Raw genomic sequence first — 25,188 nt, 5'->3', positions numbered from 1 at the left:
CGGCTTTGACTAAACGGCTGGAGTTACTGTCAGTATGTGGGTAGTGGAAGCCGGGACGCCGCAGTGGTCTGCTTCTTTAAGTAAACACAAGCAAGCACAATCAAACTGAAACAAAGTCTTAATGGTAAAATTAATAGGAACTGCAACGTTTGGACCCAAAAACCAGTGTGTGAGTGGTACATCAAAATCGGCAAATGATCTTTATGTTAAAAATTAAGTTTTATTTGTAATCACTCGAAACAGCAAAGTCGAGGCTGGTTAACGCTTATATAAGCCATTATTGCCGAGCCGGGTACGATGGCTCTGAGGGTACACTAAAGTGTTATAGGCAACATTACCAAACATTTACGAATAGTTGCCGGGAAATTAGGCTCATAAGGCTCCACATATATACAACTAATTTTTATAATTATAGAATATTTACAAAGCCATTAGCGTAGTCTCACTTGCCTTGCCATTTTTTATTTTAAAATGGTTTGAAATTCATTTGCATTATCGCATTTTTTTGTTTAATTTCCATATTAATGTATTAATCAGTTTTATATAGCTCTTGAGAACACACTTATATGTTACATTACCTGGAGTGAACCTGGAACATACCTGGAGTGGGTTCTGGGAGTTCTACTCCCCCAAGCCCTGCCTGAGGCCAGGCTTGACTTGCAATAACTTAGTCCAGAAAGTTGTTGCTGGGAGCGACCTGCATGCCTATATATCTACCACAACCGCGCTAAAGGTTTATATAGATGAGAGTGAGATATTAGTGTTGTGTTCGGGTTCCAGGAGGTATCCGTTTAGAAGATGTGAGTACCAGCAAGGTGTTCCCAGGCTCACAACTCTCCAGCAAAATCAATCCATTATCATGCTAAATTATGCTTATTGATTATGAGTCCCCATTCTCTAGTATGATAGTCCATATAATCACAGGAATGCAAATGGACAAAATATGCATGTTTGCACAGGTACAACAGTTCACATTTTGTCCAGATGGTACAAATATTCACCGAAACATTTTTGTTTCCTAAAAAAAATATTAAAATAGAAACCTAGCTTATCCAAGGTCTTATATAGCACAGGTGTGCTTCATGTGACTCGAAACTGCTTAGATTAGACCTGGAATAACTTAGCCCCTAAGTTAGTAGAAGCGCGGTAGTGGGTGGACCACTGGATGGTAGTTAGTCATATTTCTCTTACATTCCAAAAAAATATTTCGTAAAAATAGTAAACGTAAGATAAAAACAAGAAAAAAAATATATATATATCCTACATGAACAATACAGAAGTAAATTGTACCAAGAACATCGTATAAGATTAAACGCTACAGACGCATCGTGTGGAGAACTCGTCGAGGTAATATGTACCTGTGTCATCGCATCTAATGTTGCACAGTTATCGCACAGCAGTTGAGTGTTGCATGCATAACGAGGCACCAAAAAGGGACACACCTGACAGTCTTGTTTACCTGTGTGGCACCACCACGAGAGGTCTGTATATGCCCAAAAGGTCACAACGCTTCACACGGTAGGAAGGTGTCCACCAGCCAGCCTGGTCGTCAGGGGACGCGGTGGGAGAAAGGTCACAACGCAACAAAGTCACTCAGCATTATGTTCTTGCTCTAGACGAGGCGCTCATAGTGTTCCAAGTACATTACTGGAGGACCTATAACGCCTTCGTCGCTCGACATTGAAGACATTATCTCACTGCACAGTTGCAAACTTTGACTGCAACAAACTAGACATTAGTGGGAATATCGGAGGACATTAAGACTGTTGTAACCTTCTTCCACTATGGAGCCAAACTGAGGTCAGGCTGGTGTGTGGTTCACCTTCAGGTGTGTGGTTTATCTGCAGGTGTGTGTGTGTGTGTGTGTGTGTGTGTGTGTGTGTGTGTGTGTGTGTGTGTGTGTGTGTGTGTGTGTGTGTGTGTGTGTGTGTGTGTGTGTGGCTCACCTGCAGGTGCTGGTGAGCCACACAGGTATTCTGATTTGAAGTGCAAATACGTAGAGAGTAGCAGGTGTATGAGAATAGCAGGTTTATAGAAGTAGAAGATTTATGGGATAGCAGGTGTAGAAATTGCATGCTAGGAAGGAGGGATATAAGATAGCAGGTGTGTTAAGATTGAGTTTCGGAGACACAGTAGGTATGTGGAGAGAGAGCACGGGGGACACGGCAGGTGGATGACGGAAAAAGAGAAAAAGAGAGAGAGCGAGAGAGAGAGAGCGAGAGAGAGAGAGAGAGAGAGAGAGAGAGAGAGAGAGAGAGAGAGAGAGAGAGAGAGAGAGAGAGAGAGAGAGAGAGAGAGAGAGAGAGAGAGAGAACAAGGGGAGAACACAGCATGGACTCAGCATGGAGGGGAAGGGAGCACAATGTCCTGCTTGGAGCACCATAGTATATAAGCCTCACCCTGAGCCATGTCAACACAGGCACCGCTGCACCTCACAACTGTTAGTATTGACTGTAGATAGACACACCGCTAGATATTGCAATGTCCTTCCTATAAATTATATCCCTTATGTATAAAAACTACTTCGTTATAACAATTAATACAAAATACTTTAAGAGAATACTGGATTATTAATGTTTAGTGGTGAAGATTAATATTTATTTGAGAAATAAAGTGTAATGTAATGAAAATGTCAATAATAGTATGTTTTTAGTGATATTTGGCGAGTAATTTCATTTCCCCCAACTGATAGTATTGTTGTTGTTCCTCTTCCCCCGCTGGTGACGCGGTACAGAGTCTGACCACAACGTGTCGCTGGAGCAGCTCAAGCACGTGGCTGGCACCTGTCATTCTGCCCTCGAGGACTGCATGGCTGACTCAGGCTGTCGGAGGTCAGCTGCGTCACTTCCGTCAGCTGTTTCATTATTAAGCTTGTCGCAAACTTGTGACGGTTGCGTGCGTGTGTACTGAGCTTGATGTGTCCACCTAGAGGCACTTGCATGTTCGTTAGCTCCCAAGACCCGCCTTTCCAGCCACTAGTCAAATATTGCAATGGCTTCCTTACTTAATGTTCCTTTGGCTATTAAATTAGTGTCTATAATCTCTTCTCCAAACCCATTCCATTATGTTAAACCAATTCTTTTCCTAATGTCACTCAACGTTACTAGTTACCAAAAATTATTCTTCTCTACTAATAGTCGTCTTGAAAACGGCTTCTTTATCAACTCTGCCAGTTCCCTTTTGATATAATTTATACTATCATTTCTCAATTGATTTATTTTGCGTTTGGTGAGAATGTGTTCTCTCGGCCTCTCCGTCTCTCTCAAGTCTGGGACAGGTATTATCGCACAATTGTGTGTATTTACAAGTTGTGCCTGCGGGACCGAACTGTTAGCTCTTGGACCCCGCCTTTTTAACCGTAGGTTGTCCAATGTCCTGACTCCCGATCTGTTTTTATCTAGCATATCTGCTACATATATTTTTTGTTAACACACACACGCAACTGCAGGATGCAGCCCGTAGTAGCTGTCTAATTCCCAGGTACCTATTTACAGCTAATTGAACATCAGATGCAAATAAATTATCTGGCCATTTGTTTATGCCACGGCCGGGAATCTAACCCGGGCCCTTTGGACTACGTCCCCCCCCCCCCCATGAGCGCTGTCCTCTTGGATACGAGCACCTGAAATGTGTGTGTGTGAATGTGTGTGTGAGTGAGTGTTTCGTCGGGGGGTGCAAGGGGGGGGAGGTCCATGGAAAACCTGTGCAAATAATATCCAAATATAATTGTCATATAGTCGTCCCTGAGTATAAATTCATATTATTTCCTGACCAGCTGCCAAAATTTGGATTTGGTCGTTCACTGATTACCCTGTTAGCCAGTTATTTTATATTGATTTCCACTCACCGTAATCATTCATAATATTAACCATCTTAATATTTACATACATTTTGACTCCATTAGTGGACACCTTCAATTATTCTTATATTTGTTTATTTTTCTCGCTCTTCTACATATCCTTAAACACAGTTTTCTGTTCGTCAGTCACCTGGAGATGGTGAGCAGCCACTGCGACACCGCCTACTGCCACAAGGACGCCTGCAGGAGCTCCATCCAGGACATCTACAAGTTCCTGCTGGAGACCAACCAAGACCTCGCCCTCAAGATCGCCCTCTGCGTCTGCAGGTCAGTCTTCCTCTCCACCACTCCTTATAATGCTGGATTACCTTATGCAGGCCATGAATAACGTGGCTAATGTATGTTGACCAGACCACACACTAGAAGGTGAAGGGACGACGACGTTTCGGTCCGTCCTGGACCATTTTCAAGTCGATTGTCAATGGACTTGAGAATGGTCCTGGATTACCTTATGTTCCAAACAAGTTACAGGTTACTAATGAATTATGTAAAATTGTAAGTTACAGACCTGGAAGTTACAGCGTTTATCAGTAGAGTGGAGTCAAGCAGAGTTTGGATGTGGAAATTAGAACGCTTGTGAGAACAGTAGAGTCCGAGCAGAGTGTGGATCTGGAAGCGCCCACCACGCCGGCGGTACTTATCAGGGTCTTAGCTGGTAAATAAACAAACTTTTCTCATTCTCTGGCGAAAGGTTTGCCGACAGAGTTTTCTGGGAAAAGTTGGAGCAGTGTGTGTGTGTGAGAAGCTCAGGCTGTATAAAGCTCTCTTTTATCAATTACCGTCTAACATAAACATGACGGTCTTCATCGTCGTGTTTAACTAAATATATTTTTCTTTGGTTTTCTCGTTACTGCTGAATCAGTTTTGTGAATATCGAAGAAAGACAAGATCTGTTTGTTCTTGTCTCTAAGCCAGACCTCCCTGGCTTTGTACACCGATGGATCGGAAAGCCAAATATACTAATCGTGTATTGACGATATATTTTCGAGCATACACAATGTGATGGCGTTCAATGAACAAGTATTACTCAGGGGCCAGATTTACGAAGCAGTTACGCAAGTACTTACGAACGTGTACATCTTTTCTCAATCTTTGGCGGCTTTGTTTACAATTATTAAACAGTTAATGAGGTCCGAAGCACCAAGAGGCTGTTTATAACAGTAACAACAGTTGATTAGCAAGTTTTCATTCTTGTAAACTTTTTAATAAATGTAACCAAAGCCGTCAAAGATTGAGGAAAGATGTACACGTTCGTAAGTACTCGCGTAACTGCTTCGTGAATCCGGGTCCAGGTCCCCATACGCATCCTGTGTGTAAGTTTGGGCGATAAGTTGGTCACATATATAGATGAGGTACTGAGCCACAGTGATCGTTATGTTAAACAATTTACATGTGTAGTGAAGGGAAGGGAACTATCAGGAGAAAGCGCCAAGCCATTATGACTATATATAATATATATATATATATATATATATATATATATATATATATATATATATATATATATATATATATATATATATATATATATATATATATATATGTCGTACCTAATAGCCAGAACGCACTTCTCAGACTACTATGCAAGGCCCGATTTGCCTAATAAGCCAAGTTTTCCTGAATTAATATATTTTCTCTAAATTTTTTCTTATGAAATGATAAAGCTACCCATTTCATTACGTATGAGGTCATTTTTTTTTTAGTGTAGTTAAAATTAACGTAGATATATGACCAAACCTAACCAACCCTACCTAACCTAACCTAACCTATATTTATAGGTTAGGTTAGGTTAGGTAGCCGAAAAAGTTAGGTTAGGTTAGGTTAGGTAGGTTAGGTAGTCGAAAAACAATTAATTCATGAAAAGTTGGCTTATTAGGCAAATTGGGCCTTGCATAGTAGGCTGAGAAGTGCGTTCTGGCTACTAGGTACGACATATATATATATATATATATATATATATATATATATATATATATATATATATATATATATATATATATATATACATATATATATATATATATATATATATATATATATATATATATATATATATATATATATATATATATATATATATATATATAACACTTGGAAGGGAAGGGGATCAGGATAAGGATTTTGGGATGGGACGGGGGGAGGGAAGAAATGGTGCCCAGCCTCTTGTGGACGGTCGGGGATTGAAAGCCGACCCGCATGAAGCGAGACCGTCGCTCTACCGTCCAGCCCAAGTGGTTGGACATTTGTAGTGAGCTCATGACACATTGTTTTAATTTTCTTATCATGTGCACTACTTTTTATTTTAATTAATGTTATATTTTTATTTTTTAATAAATATTTTTTTAATAAAAATAAAAAATAATTTTAAAATAATTATAATAATAAAAAAAAATAATTTTAAAATAATTATAATAATAATAAAATATTTTTTTAATAAATAATTTTAATTTTAATTTAATTTTAATATTTTAATTATTAATTTTCTTATCATGTGCATAGTAGACTGTAGAGCCATTGTGATGTTACAGCGACCGGAGTCAGACGAGGTGTGTACAGGGCCAGCGACGGCTCCACCCGCCCTGCGCCCGCTTGTCCCAGTCAGTGTCGGACAGTCAGTGTCACAACCTGGGCCGTGACTGTCGCTCCGACCGTGTCTGCAGGTAACGCAACCACACAGTGTAACCACAACCTTCTGACAACATTGTGACAACATACAAATAACGGTGCATTTGCTGAGACAAATAATTGACAGGGAACTGCTCGTAATTGATTGACTAAAGCTTTCTCTAGTTTCGTAGTTTCGTAACCACAGCAAATAGGAGACACGTCAGGAATTGGTTTAGAGGGAAGGGAATGGAACTATCAGGGGATAAAGCACCAAGCCATTACGACAATATAGCACTTGGAAGGGATCAGGATAAGGATTTTGGGATGGGACGGGGGGGGGGAAGGAATGGTGCCCAACCCCCCTTGGACGGTCAGGGATGGAACGCCGACCTGCATGAAGGGAGACCATTGCTCTACCGTCCATCCCAAGTGGTTAGGTAGGTGTGAGTTGGAGTCAACCGGCGCTGCCTTCACATTGCATACACCATGTCACCTCTATCTGAAGAACAATGTCAGAGGTTGTGGCATGGAAAATTACAATTATTTCATATCAGAATAAATGATTTAATTAACAGCACTAAAGATAGTTATATTTACAAATTAGCTAAGATGTGTCTAGCTATAGTTGGGTGCAGCTATTGGGTTCCTGTTCACAACTTTAAAATATATTGTCTTTGATGACACGTATGACTGTACCTACGAGTAGCTGCAATCATAATATAATAAAAATTCATTAAATAAAAGTTAGCATATATTTGTGGAATAAACTTGAGGTAGGTGTACCGCTGTAGTGGTGGTCTCAGGGCCGTGTTTGCTGGATATGTAGGTCAATTTGCCTTCGTTGATATTTAAAAATTGTTTTTGCTTTCCTACAATATTATTGAATATCAATTTTTGATTGTTTTAACACCTTTTAATATAATAAATAGTTTGAATTTAGGCTCAGGCTGAGACGTGAAACAAACCAACGGAGTATGACAGGGAGAGTGCCACGTTGTTCAGGAGAGAACTTTTGTTCAAGAGAGAACTTTTGTTCAGGAGAGACTCGATCACTCCTTACAGCTAGTGAAGTTTTTTGGAGTTGAACACTAATAAATTATGTGAACGGTTAGGTTTGGTTGATTGGGAGTGAGTTTGAAATGAGATCACTTGTCAAGCACCTGAAAAATATCATTGATCAAAATAATTTACCTTTCTAATATTGACAACATAATTCATTCAAAAAGAAATGTACACTTCTCTACAATTAAGACACTGTGTGTGTGTGTGTGTGTGTGTGTGTGTGTGTGTGTGTGTGTGTGTGTGTGTGTGTGCTAGCTGCAGCTAATGAACTGAACGTAAACATATTTATGTCTACCCTATCCACTGCCAACTGGTGGATAGGTAAGGGCTGCACATTAAACTAACAACCTTTTCCTGGAAAAGTCGTACCGCTTTCCTGGGCTCGTGAGAATATATAGCCTGTCATTCAGAACTAAGGCTGCCCCTTCATACAGAGGCAGCGTCGAATGATTCCCATAGCTTCAAATTTGTATACATCACGTGATCTCGTGACATCAAGGAATCGTGATTCAAGGAATCTATATAAGGGCCGGAATTTTAAGAACTGTGAACAAGTCAGCAACTGGGGCAGTGCTGACCATCACTAACCATGCCAACAACAGCTACTAACAACCACTAACCACCCAGGTACAGGCTGGAGCACTACGAACTGTCGTGTGCAGCAGACACCATGACGGGACGGTGCGCTGGCCAGCACCAGGAGTGCACTAAGGCCATGCTGGGACTCCTGGGTACCGACCTCCACACCAACTGTGTGTGTAAGGGCAGCGCCTTCCAGGACATCAACCAGTGCCTGGCCTGGAAGCGTCTCCTCTGGGGCAACCCGTGTGTAGGTCAGTTGAACGACTTGGTTTAGATTCAGCTACTCAGAACACAAAGTTCTGAGTAGCACGGGCTATGGTGAGCCCGTAGGTCAGTTGAATGCCTCGGATGTACTGCGTACGGAAATGGAACACCTGGGCCACGATTCACCAAAGATTTACGCAACCTCTTATGTAACTTGTACATCTTTGTCTAATCATGGCCGCTATGTTTATGTTTGATAAACAGGTTAAGAGCTGCGAAGCCTCGAAACCCAAGGATATTATTGTTATTAACAACCTCGAAGGGCTTCGGAGCGCATAAAGTGTTGAACAAATGTAAACAAATCCGCCATGATTGCGGAAAGATGCACATGTTTCGCCGGCGGTTGTGCCAATCCTTGATGAACCCCCCTGGCCCTGTATTCTCGGCACAGCAGCCAAATCATGCATGTTGTGAACGTCTGTCAGCCTCATAGGTATATGAAGCTGGAGAGCTGTATGACGGCAGAGCCTCAGTCAATTTTCCACAACTGGTCAGAATTGTTGATTGAATGACATGGGATACATACACCGAGAGGCGGGTCCCGCTCCTCGGTGTGTAGCCACTGAGAGTTGACTTTAGTCCTGCAGAAATTGTATTTATGTATTAGGTATTAAAACTTAAGATAATGCGACCAACTTATGATATCTCACAATCCACAAGTTACTTTAATACACTTATGTCACTTTAATATATATATATATATATATATATATATATATATATATATATATATATATATATATCCCTCTATCTCTCTCCCTCTCTGTATGTCTGTCTCTCTCTATATACTCTATTTCTCTCTCTCTCTCTCTCTCTCTCTCTCTCTCTCTCTCTCTCTCTCTCTCTCTCTCTCTCTCTCTCTCTCTCTCTCTCTCTCTCTCTCTCTCTCTCACACTGCCGGAGTCTCAAGTGAGGACTGTGTGTGTGTGTCAACAGTTGAGTCGCAGTTGACGTATCACCTGGCGCACCTCGGACTGGACGCTGACATACTGGTGTCCTCCTTCACCGACGACCACCACCAGCAGGTCGACCCACACGACCAAGGTAAGACAAGCAGGTCGACCCACACGACCAAGGTAAGACAAGCAGGTCGACCCACACGACCAAGGTAAGACAAGCAGGTCGACCCACACGACCAAGGTAAGACAAGCAGGTCGACCCCCCCCCATCCCCCAGGGGGGAGGTCGACCCCTACGACCAGGTTTAGACGGGCTGTAGTCTGGGCTGGTCGACCCGCACGACCAAGGTAAGACAGACTCACAGAAATGTACACCCTCTCGACGAGGGTAGGATGGGCTCGTCGACTCCCACGACCATCACAGTTCATGATCCTAATTGCAAACACTTCATAAGAGGTAATGGGGTGTAGTACTAAACAAGATCTCCCGAATGGAAGCAAAGTATTACATGAGTCAACCCGCTCTCGCACAAGACAGCACATATATGACTTATTGCTTATAGTCTATATATATATATATATATATATATATATATATATATATATATATATATATATATATATATTAGTCTATAGTCGGTGTTTTCTATTCAGCTTTTCAAGGTAAACTCAAATATTCACAATAAATTAGTATGTCACATGTGCACTTATTCATAAGCCAAATATTGACTATAAGCAAGTGCGAGAACGGGTTGTTGAAACAGCACGATCCCAATACGTTCAAAGGATCGATGAAATAAATGTTCACTCAAATCCATGAGTGAAGCGAGGTAATGGGGTGTAGTACTGAACTTCCGCGCTGGCTTCTATTACCTGTTGAATCGCACTAGCTAAGGAAGCGTATTCAATAATCTCTTAGAATGAGACTTCCTTTACCAGCAGGAGAGAAGGGTCCTTCGCCCCAGTATGCGGTGGGTCGTGGAGACGGCTACAACGACCACGAGTCCCCGGACGACCAGAACGACGCTGACGCCGAGTTGATCCAGGTGGACGACTCCCGCCTGCAGGCGAGGAAAGTGGGAAGCACCGCCCAGAGTGACCCCACACTGCCCCAGGTCGACCTGGCCTCGCCGCCCTCTACCACAACTACCAGTACCACTACAACGGCTACCACCACTCTGCCAGAGAGTGAGTAGCATCACTTACATATGAATCATCAGTGCCCCGTCCAACCACTTGGGCTGGACGGTAGAGCGACGGTCTCGCTTCATGCAGGTTGGCGTTCAATCCCCGACCGTCCAAGTGGTTGGACATTTCCGTTGCCACATCCCAGTCCCATCCCAAAATCCTTATTCTGACCCCCTTCTAAGTGCTATATAGTCAGACTTGACTTGGCACTTTCCCCCGATAAAACCTTGCCCCTACCACTACTATCACCACCACCACCTCTACTACCACCGCTCCCACCACCACTACCAGCAACAACAGCGTAAAGCTAAACAAAAATGATGTAGAGAGTAAACATGATAGAATACCGGTATATTATACTAGCTATTTAATACACGTTGATTTCTGAAGTAGCGTTTAACAGCATTGCGACTAATGTTAACTTGTGTGTTACAGAATACTGCTTGGTGAAGCGGGCCTGGGAGCCCTCCGCACACGTTATTGAGGCGGGCAGCAGCATCCGGGTCAGTTTACTAGAATATATCTCCCGCATAATCTTGCTAATGACCTCCTCTAGTTGTTTGGGCATCGTTCTCTCACTCCCTACTCTTACTCCAACTTGTTCCTAGATAACTGCTTTGCTCCTGCCCGAAACGCTTTGCGTCACAGTGGCTTTAGGCATTGTATGTACTAGCTCTATCTATAAATCCATCAATGTTTGTATCACACCTTGTATGTATTACTTTACCTGAATAAACATTTGAATTTGAATTTGAACCAGTGTTCCTAAATTACTAGTGCTTCTAGATTGCTAGTGTATTCCTAGATTACTTGTGTGTGTGAAGAATTCGGTATTCATTCAAACATAGCCATAATAAATGAGACTATTAGGGAATTTAACAAATTTATTAAATAAAATATAACTGCAAATAATATTGAATCAAAATCATTTTTGTCTATATATGTTTTTCAGTTATTTTACTTGTCTTCAGCTTTACAAGGAAGGAGACGAAGACTGCTCGGAGCTGTGCTTCTGTGACAATGACCAGCAGACCAAGTGTAAGGTGGGTGAGGTTGAGAGAAACGTCGCCAGGGGGCAGCACGTGCTTGTAAACACCTCGCTTATTTACATTCACGTGTTTATAAACACACACACACACACACACACACACACACACACACACACACACACACACACACACACACACACACACACACACACACACACACACATTATACACATAGGGGGCCTCGTAGCCTGGTGGATAGCGCACAGGATTCGTAATTCTGTGGCGCGGGTTCGATTCCCGCACGAGGCAGAAACAAATGGGCAAAGTTTCTTTCACCCTGAATGCCCGTGTTACCTAGCAGTAAATAGGTACCTGGGAGTTAGTCAGCTGTCACGGGCTGATTCCTGGGGTGTGTGTGTGTGTGTGGTGTGGAAAAAAAAAAAAAAAAAAGTAGTTAGTAAACAGTTGATTGACAGTTGAGAGGCGGGCTGAAAGAGCAAAGCTCAACCCCCGTAAAAACACAACTAGTAAACACACACAAGAACCTACACTTGTGGAAGAGGAATTGCAAGGAAAAAAGATATCAACCGGCAAGACTAAAAGTTTTCTTCACACACACAATAAGTTGAACGTGAAATATGAAATATTGATGAAGCACTCATCACTGGGTGATGAGTCCTTGAATGTGTAGTGACAATGATGGCTGTAGAGAGAGAGAGAAGGAGAAAGAGAATGAAAGACAAGCATAAAGCAAAGAAGAAGAATACCAGAATGGCAAAGTATTCCAGCGAATAATACTATGGTAGCAGAGAATAATTCAAAGGACAAACAACTGCATAAAGTGCAAACTAAATAAAGCTGAAGAGAGATTAATGTCACCTCAACGGAACCAAAAAGAGCATTAGGCCATTATTTCGTGCAAAATGGGGAAGCTAATGGAGGATGGAACACATACAAGGAGCACAGAAGAAAAAGACTCCCCACCGCGGACGAGAGAGCTAGGAACGAGGACGTAGAAGCTAGGAGAGTGGCAAAGTAGTAGTAGAAGTAGTAGTAGTAGTAGTAGAAGTAGTAGTAATAGTAGTAGTAGAAGTAGTAGTAGTAGTAGTAGAAGTAGTAGTAGTAATAGTAGTAGAAGTAGTAACCATCTTGCAGTCTCAGGAGACTATGAATCTGCGGTCTGGTTGTCGAGACTGGAGTGGCCTCTCCAGGGCACAAAGTCAGGGTAGGTTAATATAATAACGTGTCATTATTATTACATAATCCGAAGGTCTGCCCCCAATGGTCCAAGTGGTCAGGTACACTTCCTTCACTTCGTTCTCATATCCCTTCTAAGTGTTATATAGTCATACTGGCTTAAGTGCTTTATGTTGATAATTACCTTAATATCATCCAAAATCAATGAATCAGCCTAAACAGCTTCATAGCCACACCAGGAAGATGTTTGTGTAAACAAGAGAAAACTAGTCAATAGAGAAGACAGACAATTTGGTTTCCCTTTTTACTTAGTTGAGGACACTAGTTGAAGACACTAGATAAACCTTTAGGTTTATCGAAGTCCCTTAGGTTAACTACTGACCTTATCAGGATGCTGTCTCATAATACCAACATAGATTGGATTTAGGGAAATCCAATCCATGAAGGTATTATGGAAGATGGTATCCACCATCTTCTCTTAAAAAGAGTTTTAAGATAAGATGGTAGAACTTAAACAAGGGGAAGAGGGTTGAGTAATATCACTTAAGTGTCACTCCAATATGTGCAAGGTTATGAGAAACAGACTTAAGTAAAACGCTACCAGAGCACTGCTTAGCTTGGAGGATGACAAAGTGGATGACTAAGAGGCCGACTGAATGGATGACTAAGGTGATTAACTAGATGATCAAGTAAACGACTTTGGTGACTAAATGGATGACTTAAATGAACAGCCAAATGGGCGACTCCCACAGCTAAGATGATGTTCTTGAGTGATAGTGTAGCACTTTAAAACCTCATTCTCTAACCACTTGGGCTGGACGGTAGAGCGACGGTCTCGCTTCATGCAGGTCGGCGTTCACTCTCCGACCGTGCAAGTGGTTGGGCACCATTCTTCTCCCCCCGCCCCATCCCAAATCCTTATCCTGACCCCATCCAAATGCTATATAGTCGTAAGGGCTTGGTGCTTTCTCCTGAAAATTCCCGTCCCCTGGCAGGTGCTGGACTGCCTGGAGAGCCGGCCCTGTGAGACCACTTTCGCCGTCTACAACCACAACGCCCCCGCCTACCAGATGTCCCGAGGGGCGTGTCTCTGCTACTCAGGAGATTTCATTTGCCAGCGACCCAGACCAGGTTAGTCTCTCCTTAATTGTCTTGGAAATTATCCCTGGCCATGTTAGCTTCGTCTTGAGTGTTGTAAGAGATTGGATTAGATGTAATTAATAGTGTCATTAAGTAATTTTGGCTAAAAGCAGTAGTTTAATAGACAAGACGATTGATTATCTTAAAGTTTTACGTCAACATTTTACCCCTAGTGAATGCAGTTGTGTGTTTTCAGAGGACCTACCAACAGAACCCTTCCCCCTAGTAGGTTTCATGTAGGGAACATGTAGGTTTCAGAGGAGTACGACCTGCCGACAAAACCCTGCCCCTAGTGAGTCCATGTAGGTTTCAGAGGAGTACGATCTGCCAACAGAACCCTGCCCCTAGTGAGCGCATGTTTGTTTCAGAGGAGTACGACCTGCCGACGGGACTGTTCCTGCTGGTGGGGTTCAGCAGGACGGAGGAGGCGCTCCTAAGGAACGTGACGGGCGGCTCCGCCATCGACGCCCTCATCCCGCTCCAGCTCATCTTCAGGACCATCTCTGCTGATATGGGAGTTAGTACATTTCCAGCCTTCGTTCTAACACTTTTGAAGCTCTACAATTACTCCATCGATGATAACATGTAGTGACGACCTGTCATGCCCCAATTTTCATATATATATATATATATATATATATATATATATATATATTAACTTTCACCGGTCTTTTATTTCATCGTGTTTTATCTAGATGATCATTAGCCGCTTCACCCGCTAGGAATACCAACTTTTCTTCTGTTCTGTGTGTTCTAGCTTCACTTCAGCATGTTCTCCACTAATCCTGTACTCCGCTGGTCAGTCCTGTAGTTATCATTGCGACAGCTATGGTGCTCCTATAAGCTTTAAAGGCCTTACGAATCCTATAGTGTTGTATAGTGTATTTAAATGCCTGAGTTCTAGTGCTCCCTCGAATAAGAGAACGGCTTTGATACCTAGCAAATACACCGTTTTCGTATTTTTACGTTGTTGCACCGTTATTATAACGTTGCAAACTCGAGTGTCCCTGAAGCGGTGAAATCCTAATTGTAATAGTGCAGGGATACGAACACCTCGAGCGTTGAAGGTTATTTGGCAATGGTAAGAAATTCTTCAATGATAAGAAATTCCTCATTCTTCAAATTCGTGAAATTCTTCAAGAATTGAAGAATGAAATTCTTCATTCTTCATGCCTTTGGGATTCTCCACTTCATCCAACAGAGCAATTTTTTTTATATGTCAAACATGCATAGTTTTATGTTAGTTATTAAAGATGTAACTAAATGTAATTGGTTTCTGTGTCTTTTAATTTTAATTTTTTTACAGTCTTAATTTATAAAGAAGTCTTTTAGCTACTACTGTATTCTAACAAAAATAATTCAATTTTAATTTGTTACAGAATTATAATTTTATAATTATCGTTCAAATAATAGTTTCGACCTAGTTAGATTTTTTTTATTTTTAATTCAGTTTTGATGTAGTCAGTCTTGTATTAACGTAATTAACTTCAACTATTTATTTTTCAGTATAGTTTCCACCAAGGTTCTTTTGTCACTGTACAGGACAAGAATACAAATTTCCTGTTCTTTGTTTACGAGAGTCAGCTGAAGGTGTTCCAGAGCTGTTAAAATAACGACAATTATACCCACCAGACAAACAATGCTCAACTAACGTTTTAATAAAAGTCAGCTCAACGTTTTAATAAACGTGAGATCAACGTTTTAATAAAAGTCAGCTCAACGTTTTAATAAATGTCAGATCAACGTTTTAATAAACGTCAGATCAACGTTTTAATAAACGTTAGATCAACGTTTTAATAAATGCTAGATCAACGTTTTAATAAACGTCAGATCAACGTTTTAATGAAAGTCAACTCAACATTTTAATAAAAGTCAGATCAACGTTTTAATAAACGTCAGATCAACGTTTTAATGAACGTCCGATCAAAGTTTTAATAAACGTTAGATCAATGTTTTAATAAACGTTAGATCAACGTTTCAATAAACGTTAGATCAACATTTTAATAAACATTGGATCAACGTTTTAATAAACGTTAGATCAACGTTTTAATAAACGTTAGATCAACGTTTAAATAAACATTAGATCAACGTTTTAATAAACATTAGATCAACGTTTTAATAAACGTTAGATCAACGTTTTATTAAACGTTAGATCAACGTTTTAATAAGAGTCAACTCAACGTTTTAATAAAAGTCAACTCAACGTTTTAATAAACGTTAGATCAACGTTTTAATAAACGTTAGATCAACGTTTTAATAAACGTTAGATCAATGTTTTAATAAACATTAGATCAACGTTTTATTAAACGTTAGATCAACGTTTTAATAAAAGTCAACTCAACGTTTTAATAAAAGTCAGCTCAATGTTTTAATAAATGTCAGATCAACGTTTTAATAAACGTTAGATCAACATTTTAATAAACGTCAGATCAACGTCGTTTGCTCAGCTGTGTCCGGGAGGTTATACTGTTTAGAATTGTCCACGTATCGACTGCTGGGATTCTCATTGAGGCTCTGTCCTAACTGGTCGTCGATCTCAGTTAACGGAACAAACCTAAACCCAAGTGTACTTGCAGGAGGAGTGCCGGCTAGAGGTGTTCCAGCAGACTGTGGGTAACCTGGTGTTGCAGGTGAGGCACTACCAGGTGTCTTCCGGCGTCACCAACACCACCTACTCCCGCTACATGATGCAAGAGGAGCGGGTACGTCCCTGAGAGAGAGAGAGTCTTAAGAACGGATGTCTGAGAAACATAAATGTTTGTGTGAGAAAATATTGAAAGCCGTATGATGGCATCGAACCTGCATCCCTATCATGGCCTAGTCGGTATTGAGTACACCTGAGTCTAGCGACGCAGGTTCGATCCCATCAAATTGCTTCAATATTTTGGAATGATTTTGACCCGAAATTGCCCCAGAATCGTTGGTGTAGAATGGTGAGGGTATAACAATTTCTGTAACTTCATGGTATGATTAGTTCTTCTAATTGTCTTCTCATCATCCAAATTTTGTGATATAAATTGTGCCGATATCTCTCTCTCTCTCTCTCTCTCTCTCTCTCTCTCTCTCTCTCTCTCTCTCTCTCTCTCTCTCTCTCTCTCTCTCTCTCTCTCTCTCTCTCTCTCTCTCTCCGCACTTATTTTAACTTTCACTTTGTTTTTTCCAAAATATATATATATATATAAACAAATGTGACTCACATTGTGCTAAACGTGTATGTTGTATTTTGGCTGTTGTATACCTGTTCTGTTCAGCCATTATTGTAATGATTAAGTTATTACGGATAAGGTTATTGATTATGTCTAGTCTTTCACTCACAACCCTTGTATAGCCATTGATTCTTCTTTACTACCAAACAGTATCATTCCAGAACCATTGGCCTCTGGTTCACCGCCAACTACTACCATTCCAGAACCATTGGCCTCTGGTTCACCGCCAACCACTACCATTCCAGAACCATTGACCTCTGGTTCACCGCCAACCACTATCATTCCAGAACCGGTGCGAGAAGCCAGTCACCAAGGTAGCAGAAATGATCAACAAGAGAGCTCCCAGAATCCTTCACGACGTGCGTCTCTCTCTCTTCGTGTTGGCGGAAGTCATCGACAACGTTCCCAGCCCTCAGCGGATCAGCGGTGGGCTGCCGGGGCCCCGCAGCGTGGGCGTGAGGGCGTGCTGGTGGGCGTGGGTCACGGGCGCCGCGTTGGCGTTGGCGGGAAAACTACACACAGGAGACTGGGGGGTCGCCATCTTGTGATAGCTCCATTTTCATTTGATAGCCTAAGCTCCTTCCTGAACTCTTGAGCGAGAAAAAAATACGAAAAAATATATAAAAAAGGATTGTTGTAAATATTAATTAACTGTAGAGTGTTAATTGGATGAAGATTTACTTTTGATGCGTGTGTAAATAAGCAAAGTAGGACTAAATTATTATAGCGCAATAACTGATACTGGCTTAGCCAGCTATCTGTGTAAGTGATTATATTTTGAGTTTGTCGTGGTAGTCATGAGATAGCTGCACCTAGACTGAACTGCGTATACGCTGTTGGTACCTCCGCACCTGGACAATTGGTTGCTGCTGCTGCTGCTGCTGCGGCGCTCTGTGGGCAGCTGTCACCCTTCCACTATAGCACCTGGACCACTGGCTGCTGCTGCTGCTGCTCCTAAGCTTTGGGAGCCGCTGTCAGCTCCCCCCTTCCCCACCGCCCCCACACTAGCACATTAAGTGACGGCACTCCATTCCCCCCTCCCCATAAAAAAAATGTTTTTTTATATATGCGCGTAGATCGAAGATGTCTCCGCGGTGTTGCTGCCAATCTGCTTTCCTCAGTCAGTCTGCTGCTAGTCATTAACAGGAGCGTCAGCTGAGTCCTAAGTTCTACAGTTTGTTTCAAAAATAGTCTCGAGCCCAGGTCCCAAAGATTACCGTTATTGTCCTGACAAATACAATGCTAAAAAGCCAGACGAGGCTGCATTTAAACCCCAAGACACTACAATTAAGTCCTAATAGTGGTCAATAGTTAAAATCCTGGTAGAGGCTTCACCGAAAGTCCTAGAAATGGGCTAGGATTACAGGTAGTCCTGGCAAGGGCTAGTGGTAGTCTTAGCAAGGGATACAGGTAGTGCTGGCAGGGGCTGCAAGTAGCCTTAGCAAGGGCTACAGGAACTCTTAGAAGGGAGTGCAGGTAGTCCTGACATGGGCTACAGGCAGTCCTAGCAAGAGCTACAGGTAATTCTAGCAAGGGCGACATCACGTGATCTCGGCAGCATCTAAAGACCAGACACACTACCGGCAGTGATGCTTACTTCGTCCTTTTCTTTATATAAGTTTTCATTTTCCTTTGCATTTTGTGTGTACAGCAGAACATTTGTTAAGCAGCAGAAGCTGTAAGGGTCTTCCCTCCCACTGACACGGTGGGAGGGGGCACCGTGGGGGTGGGAGGGGACACTTTAGGGTGGGAGGGGGACACACTGAGTGTGGTAAGCTACAGATTTTGGCAACTCGTCCTCAGGCAAAGTCCAATCCATCCAGCGGTCGACCCCAAAGATGCATTCATCAATTTTAACATAATATTCATTCAAAATAGGAATTTTCTCAAATATAAATTAATATTGGTAGGTATTAGAATACTGTGCAGATTTAAGCATTGGTTAGGTTAGGTGTTTAGGTTCTGTTGGCGATTATTTGTATTTGTAGTACGTGGGTGAAGCATTTACAGCGTTGTGGTTCGAACAAAATTCGTCAGTGAAGCACTTGTTCCGGAAGTGTTCGAACGTCAACAGTTGTGAGTCGTGTGTAAACGGTTTTTCATTCATAAACAGCGGGGGGGGGGGGGGTTGGCGGGTGCATGGAATGGACTTTGGCCTTTGTTTATGATGACGGGCTGCGAGATTAGTTCCACACACACCTGAACCACTGAAGCGGGGCTAGTGGTTCACACACACACCTGAACCACCGGAGCGGGGCTAGTGGTTCACACACACACCTGAACCACCGGAGCGGGGCTAGTGGTTCACACACACACCTGAACCACCGGAGCGGGGCTAGTGGTTCACACACACACCTGAACCATCCCATCTTCAGCAGTAACCTATGTAATACTGTGTCAGAGTTGTACTTAAAAGTGTGATGTCAATACACAGAACCAACGGAACACTGTAAAGAAACACTAAACAATAAATAACTCGACTATATATATATATATATATATATATATATATATATATATATATATATATATATATATATATATATATATAATATATATATATACACGAGCCGTAACCATTGATGTTGGTTGTCTTACATATGAAAAAACTGAAAAAGAGTGCTTTTATGTGAATACTCCACAAACAAATAGCCTTCCTAACCTGGGGAGTTACAATGTTTGAATGTTGTTTATAGAAACAATATTTTGTTTACAACTATTATGTTTCGCTGTCTTTACGTCTTTTGTTTTTGTTTTTTTACACTTGAGGGGCTATGTTACGTCCCTATAGGGCTAGTGCTTAACTGACTGGACCCGAGGAAGGAAAGGTGCTATTAAATTAAGATTTATAAATATGCTCCTTGCAGTCAAAAAAAACTGGACACGACAAACCGTAACTAAAAACACACAGAAATCACGATAGCGTGATGTATCAAATGAACAAAGTCGATTAAGGCAGCGTCTGGGATGCTCTCGGACGTAGGTTCGAATCCTCGTCACGGCCCTTGTGGATTTGTTCGTAACTAAAAAGTGTGTTGTGTCATATAGTGAAGTGCTGTCCCCCCACGACCACTCAGCCAGTCACACCTGCTCTTGAAGAGAACAGCAGCGGGGAGGGAAACTTTTAAAATACGACTAAATCTTTATAAGGAATCCGCATGCAGTGCTTGCTTGAGGTTTTGAGAAGAACGTCGTAACAGAAGCTCCTGGTTAGGAAAGGAAAGGTTAGTCGCTCACCGTTTGGTTGTGATAATGTGATGTAATCACTTCTGGTCATTCCAGCCACTTGGTCAGGCGTGTATAGCCACGGCCTCACTTCTTGCAGGTCGATCCCTATTGGTCCACCTGGTTGGGCACCGTTCCTTTATTCCGGTCTCCTATCCCAGTTCCTATCCTGTCCACGGTATCCCTTCCCATGTGTTATAGAGTCATACTGGCATAGCGCTTTCTCATCATAATTTCCTTTCCATTTCCTACCCCATCCTCCCCTCCCCACCCAAAAAAAATACTTATACATACACATTATCTAAAATAACCTGATATATTTATTCCTAACTAAACCTAACCTTGTAGAAATAAGTGGTCGACAATGCATATTCCAGTTAAGCGTCCAAATCCAGCCAACCAGCTGTTAAATGACCTCTCCTCGTCCGGCTGTAAGTGGGCGAACAAGGCAATTGAGTGGACGCTAAGACAGTCGGGCCAATTTTACTCTTACTGGTCATGTTACTTAATGACGCCGGAATACGACATGCTACCAGCATGTTCTTGGAGGTAATAAATTGCAATAAATTCCATCGGGTCTGGAGGAGCAGGGGCGTGTCGTTCGTAAATTCGTGTTTATGTTGGAAGATGTTATTGGTGGGGTCTTGAGAGGTATTATTGGTTGAATTTTGGAAGATTTTATTGGTAGAATTTCGGTAGGTGCTATTGTTTAGGTTTTGACGAAGGGGGTTGCTTTTGGGGTCTTCTTTGTCGCTTTAGTCTTTGAAGCGCTCTTCTAAATGACTCAAAAGTTTACCTGTAATCGCCTGGTGTTGCCTAGAATCACCTAAGATCACACAGAGCTAACTGTCGTCATCTTAAATCATCTATTGTCTTCTAAGGTGATGAATTATAACTCAGCATCATCAAACAATCTGATTAGCTTCCAGTTATTTTGGGGTCAGCTGCTCATATAAATACATTCATTTTTGTTTTCCCAATTTAGGTTTATAATGGAATAATTACAGCATGAAGTTGGAATGCTTGCTTGATAATAAACAAGGGAAGGGAGTTGCACAGAAGATATCGTGTTGAATGGTTGATTTCTCGAGATAAATTCTTATTGCAAAGAAACTCATATATATGCTAAACACACTCAATATATTGTACAAAATTCATATGCTTAATCATCTTTACGATAATGGAAACATAAACTATATTTCCTTACAAATAAGAGATAAATGTTTGATTTTTCTTTACAATGCTAAATCTTTTTCGTCCTAGTAACCGAAAAAGATTATAATAATGATCGTAAACATAATAAAGAAAAGTACATATAATTTAGAAAAAGGGGACAAGGATTTTATAAGTGAAAAAGGGAGAGGGGGTTAGTAGTAATTTTGTAATGCTATGTTGGGTATTGGTGCTTACATGAGTGGTCCCTCTACGTTTATATGAGTGGTCCCTCAGTGTTTATATTTGTTTACTTGCGCTTATCCCTGACATGCTTGTCACCTGCCATTAGGGGCTGCACATGAGTGTATTGAGTTCATGCTCTGAATATTTGTATTTTTGTATATTTTTGTATATGTGAGCAAATAAATATAGTGCATATGTATAGAGAGAGATTAACAAACTATGTATTTCACACAATAAAGAGTTTAATCTATTTATTTGTGTTTTTATGACATGAAAATTTAGTTTAGTTCGTTTATTATGCACCCCATATCCATCCTGTGGATGGTAGTGAAAAAAGGTTACAGAGGCGCATAATGGGTTCAGGAACTGAAACTGAACAGGAACTGAACCCCAAAATTAATTTAGCTACACAAGTTAGTCTTCTTAAGGCAGTAATACAGTTTACTGAATAATTAAAAGAGAAAATTAATTACATGTTTCATGGCTGGGAAGAGAAGGGAGTAACCTGGCTTGCTTTGAGAATATTCCTCGTTAATCTTCAAGTGTCATTATATTAGGAAGGTAAGGTACAGTAATTAGCAGTCTCCGGGGTGTAGTGGTAAGACACTCGCCTGGCATTTCGCGAGCGCTTTGTCCTGGGTTCGTATCCTAGCCGGAGAGGATTTACTAGGCGCAAATCCTTAACTGTAGCCTCTGTTTAACTCAACAGTGAAATGGGTACTTGGTTGTAACAACGATTCTTCGTGGGGGTCGTATTCGAGGGACCTGCCCGAAACGCTACGCGTACTAGTGGCTGTACAAGAATGTAACAACTCTTGTATATATCTCAAAAAAAAAAAACGTGGCTAAAGTATGATGACCAGGCCACTCACTAGAAGGTGAAGGGACGACGACGTTTCGGTCCGTCCTGGACCATTCTCAAGTCGATTGTGATAGTCGATTGTGACTATATAACACTTTAAAGGATAGGAGGACAATGAGCTGAGATAAGAGGACGGGGTGAAAGAACGGTGAGGGTCTAATCAAATGTGTTTCCTACACTCTGGTTAGGAAGTGTATTAGCAACAAGATGTAGTTTAAATGTGTTATTGCTCCTTTTGGCCAACCTGATGGAACCTTATTGAAAGACTTCATGCGGGGGTTTCTTTGTAATTTGCATAACATCTTGACTCACAATCGGGGATCCTCTGGGTTCGGTTCCCGGGCGGGATAGGAATGATGGAGCACGCTTGCTTCCTTTTATCCACCTAGCAGTAAATAGACAGTTAGTCCTTAACAGTTAGACAACTGGTATGGGTTACATCCCGAGAAGGTCAGTAGCTCGACCTAGGAATGACCTTGATACAGGCCTAAGTACAGGCTTCCTTCTCCTGGCAACTGGAATAAAATACTTTGTAACTTACAGTTCACTGTAAATTCAAAATGAAGACCTCAATTTCCTTAATGTTAACTTTAAGATTTGCCTGAAACGCAATGCGCGTTAGTGACTTTGCGAGAATCTACCACCTATTCACTAAAAGTATTTATAAACACAATTTACCTTCTTGTACATACATAAAAAAAAGTTTATAAATAAAGTAATAAATAAATAAGTTAACGACACTTTTAACGTTGGCAGTACTCTCAGTTACGAACATAGAAAACGGTATTATACGCACTTATTGAAGGGGAAGCAAAACTAAATACACATGGTTTTCTTGAGAGCCAAAATCATAATTATATAATAATAGGTATATAATAATAATTATATAATAACAATTATATAATTATACAATATAATAATAATGGTGAACCACTACATAATTATACATTATAATAATAATTGATTATACAATATAATAATAATAATGGTTGAAATTGAAATTGAAATAAGTTTATTGAGGTAAAATGCACACAAAGGGATGATGTAGCTCAAGCTATTCTCACCCCGTTCAGTACATCGTGTTAATACATACATAGATACACATCACAAGCAATAAACGTATTACCGAACATTCTGAGAGATAAACATATACATTTCCTCCTTTACACAGGTAGTATGGTATCAGACGTACACACAAATACTTTTATGACCTAGGTATACTGTATAGACAATTTGCAAGAGACATATGCTCTGTATACTGTATAGACACATGCTATGAGATCAGCGACAATGGCGAGATACTGACAATATACTTCCTTCATCCCCTTATAATCTGTAATCCCCCGTCGCTAAAGGATATGGAGGAGGTTGCTCTGGAGGACCATAATCACCTCCAAGTGAAAATCAATGAGAAATCCTCTACTATGTTCGTTGACAGCAGGGCGACAAGGAATTTTATAGAACACCGAGAAGCAAAATAACTAGGATTAGATAAGATGGTATCCGAGAGCTACTCCACTAAAATAGGTCTTTTTAGCGAATTAAAAGACGTCATTTTGAGTACAGTAAACAATGTTAAGATACAGTTACAAAACGGTAATGAATTGACCGCAGGAGTAGACATTTTTCCTCCGGAAACGGACAATTACTACGACCACGACCCACTCCCAAATTTCAATTTTAGTTTTCCATTAATGACCCAGTGCCACGTAGTACAATAGTTTCACCTTAATAAGTCATCGCTCTACTTTAAGAAGCTAAGACCCTATAAATATAAAGGATTTGGGTTGGCCTCTTCGAAACAGTCTTACATAACAATAAAGTTGCCAGATAAGGAACAAAATACAGTAACCGATAAGATACTGGTTGATACAGGTTCGATACTGGTTGATACAGGTTCAGATAAGACCAGGATTTCAAGCTTGTTTCTGGAAAGTATTGGTTTGGAAAACACCCCACCCAAAACGGTTCGGATTCACATGGGGGGCGACACCTACATTGAAGACCAGCTACGGGTACTCCTTGAGGAAGATTACCCCCTCATAATTGGTACTGATCTCATGGAAAAGTATCGTTGCACACTGGATGCCTCATCGTTTTATTTACATTTTTAGGTTGATAATAAAACTTATTTGACTATACTTTATTGATAAAGTATAGCAGCCTAACCCTCGTTATATAAAGTAATTCATTTAATATACCTACGTGCTTTAATATACTTATTAATCTCTCTCATCTCATTTTTTTTCTTGCAATGTATCTGTTATCATTTTATTAATTCTGCTAGAATTTACCTACTTAAAATTATCTGTTAGATTAAGGACCTGCCTAAAACGCTGCGCGTACTAGTGGCTTTACAAGATTGTAAATACTATGCTATGTATTCTCACAAACCCAATGTACCTTCTTGTATATAAATAAATAAATAAATATATATATACACGGGAGACATCTCCCGTCACGCAGGGTGCAGTCGCACTTCCACAGATCTCCAGTATCAGTTAATGATACTGGTAATAGCTCAAAAGGGCCACCACTTACGGGCTATTCATGCCCGTGCCACCTTTAGGGTGGCTTAATCTTCATCAATCGGGTCATATAAACATAGGCTGCCGTTAGATAACATACACATGATTTTGCACCTCTTATCATAAAAGGTCTGTGCATGCTCAAATTGAATAAAACAATTATTACAAATGTTAAAATTGCGT

The 25,188-nt window shown here is 41.0% G+C and overlaps 1 protein-coding gene across 1 annotated transcript in view; it reads left to right on the top strand.

Moving 5' to 3' along the window:
• LOC123768725 (uncharacterized) overlaps nucleotides 1–21,867 on the top strand; it is a 146,708-nt gene extending 124,841 nt beyond the window's left edge. Inside the window, exons 7-19 of the mRNA XM_069316320.1 lie at nucleotides 2,735–2,831; nucleotides 3,986–4,126; nucleotides 6,388–6,519; nucleotides 8,156–8,361; nucleotides 9,311–9,418; nucleotides 10,212–10,460; nucleotides 10,896–10,963; nucleotides 11,432–11,503; nucleotides 13,642–13,777; nucleotides 14,155–14,303; nucleotides 16,363–16,488; nucleotides 17,280–20,216; nucleotides 20,595–21,867. Coding sequence (XP_069172421.1) covers nucleotides 2,735–2,831; nucleotides 3,986–4,126; nucleotides 6,388–6,519; nucleotides 8,156–8,361; nucleotides 9,311–9,418; nucleotides 10,212–10,460; nucleotides 10,896–10,963; nucleotides 11,432–11,503; nucleotides 13,642–13,777; nucleotides 14,155–14,303; nucleotides 16,363–16,488; nucleotides 17,280–17,540 — 1,745 coding nt within the window. The 3' untranslated portion in view covers nucleotides 17,541–20,216; nucleotides 20,595–21,867. The remainder of the gene's footprint in view (nucleotides 1–2,734; nucleotides 2,832–3,985; nucleotides 4,127–6,387; nucleotides 6,520–8,155; nucleotides 8,362–9,310; nucleotides 9,419–10,211; nucleotides 10,461–10,895; nucleotides 10,964–11,431; nucleotides 11,504–13,641; nucleotides 13,778–14,154; nucleotides 14,304–16,362; nucleotides 16,489–17,279; nucleotides 20,217–20,594) is intronic.
• Nucleotides 21,868–25,188: the final 3,321 nt, after the last annotated feature.

This window comes from Procambarus clarkii, chromosome 83 (assembly GCF_040958095.1).
Source record: "Procambarus clarkii isolate CNS0578487 chromosome 83, FALCON_Pclarkii_2.0, whole genome shotgun sequence".
Taxonomy (NCBI): domain Eukaryota; kingdom Metazoa; phylum Arthropoda; class Malacostraca; order Decapoda; family Cambaridae; genus Procambarus; species Procambarus clarkii.
Note: the sequence above shows the minus strand (reverse complement) of the source record. Positions and strands in the feature narration are given on the sequence as shown.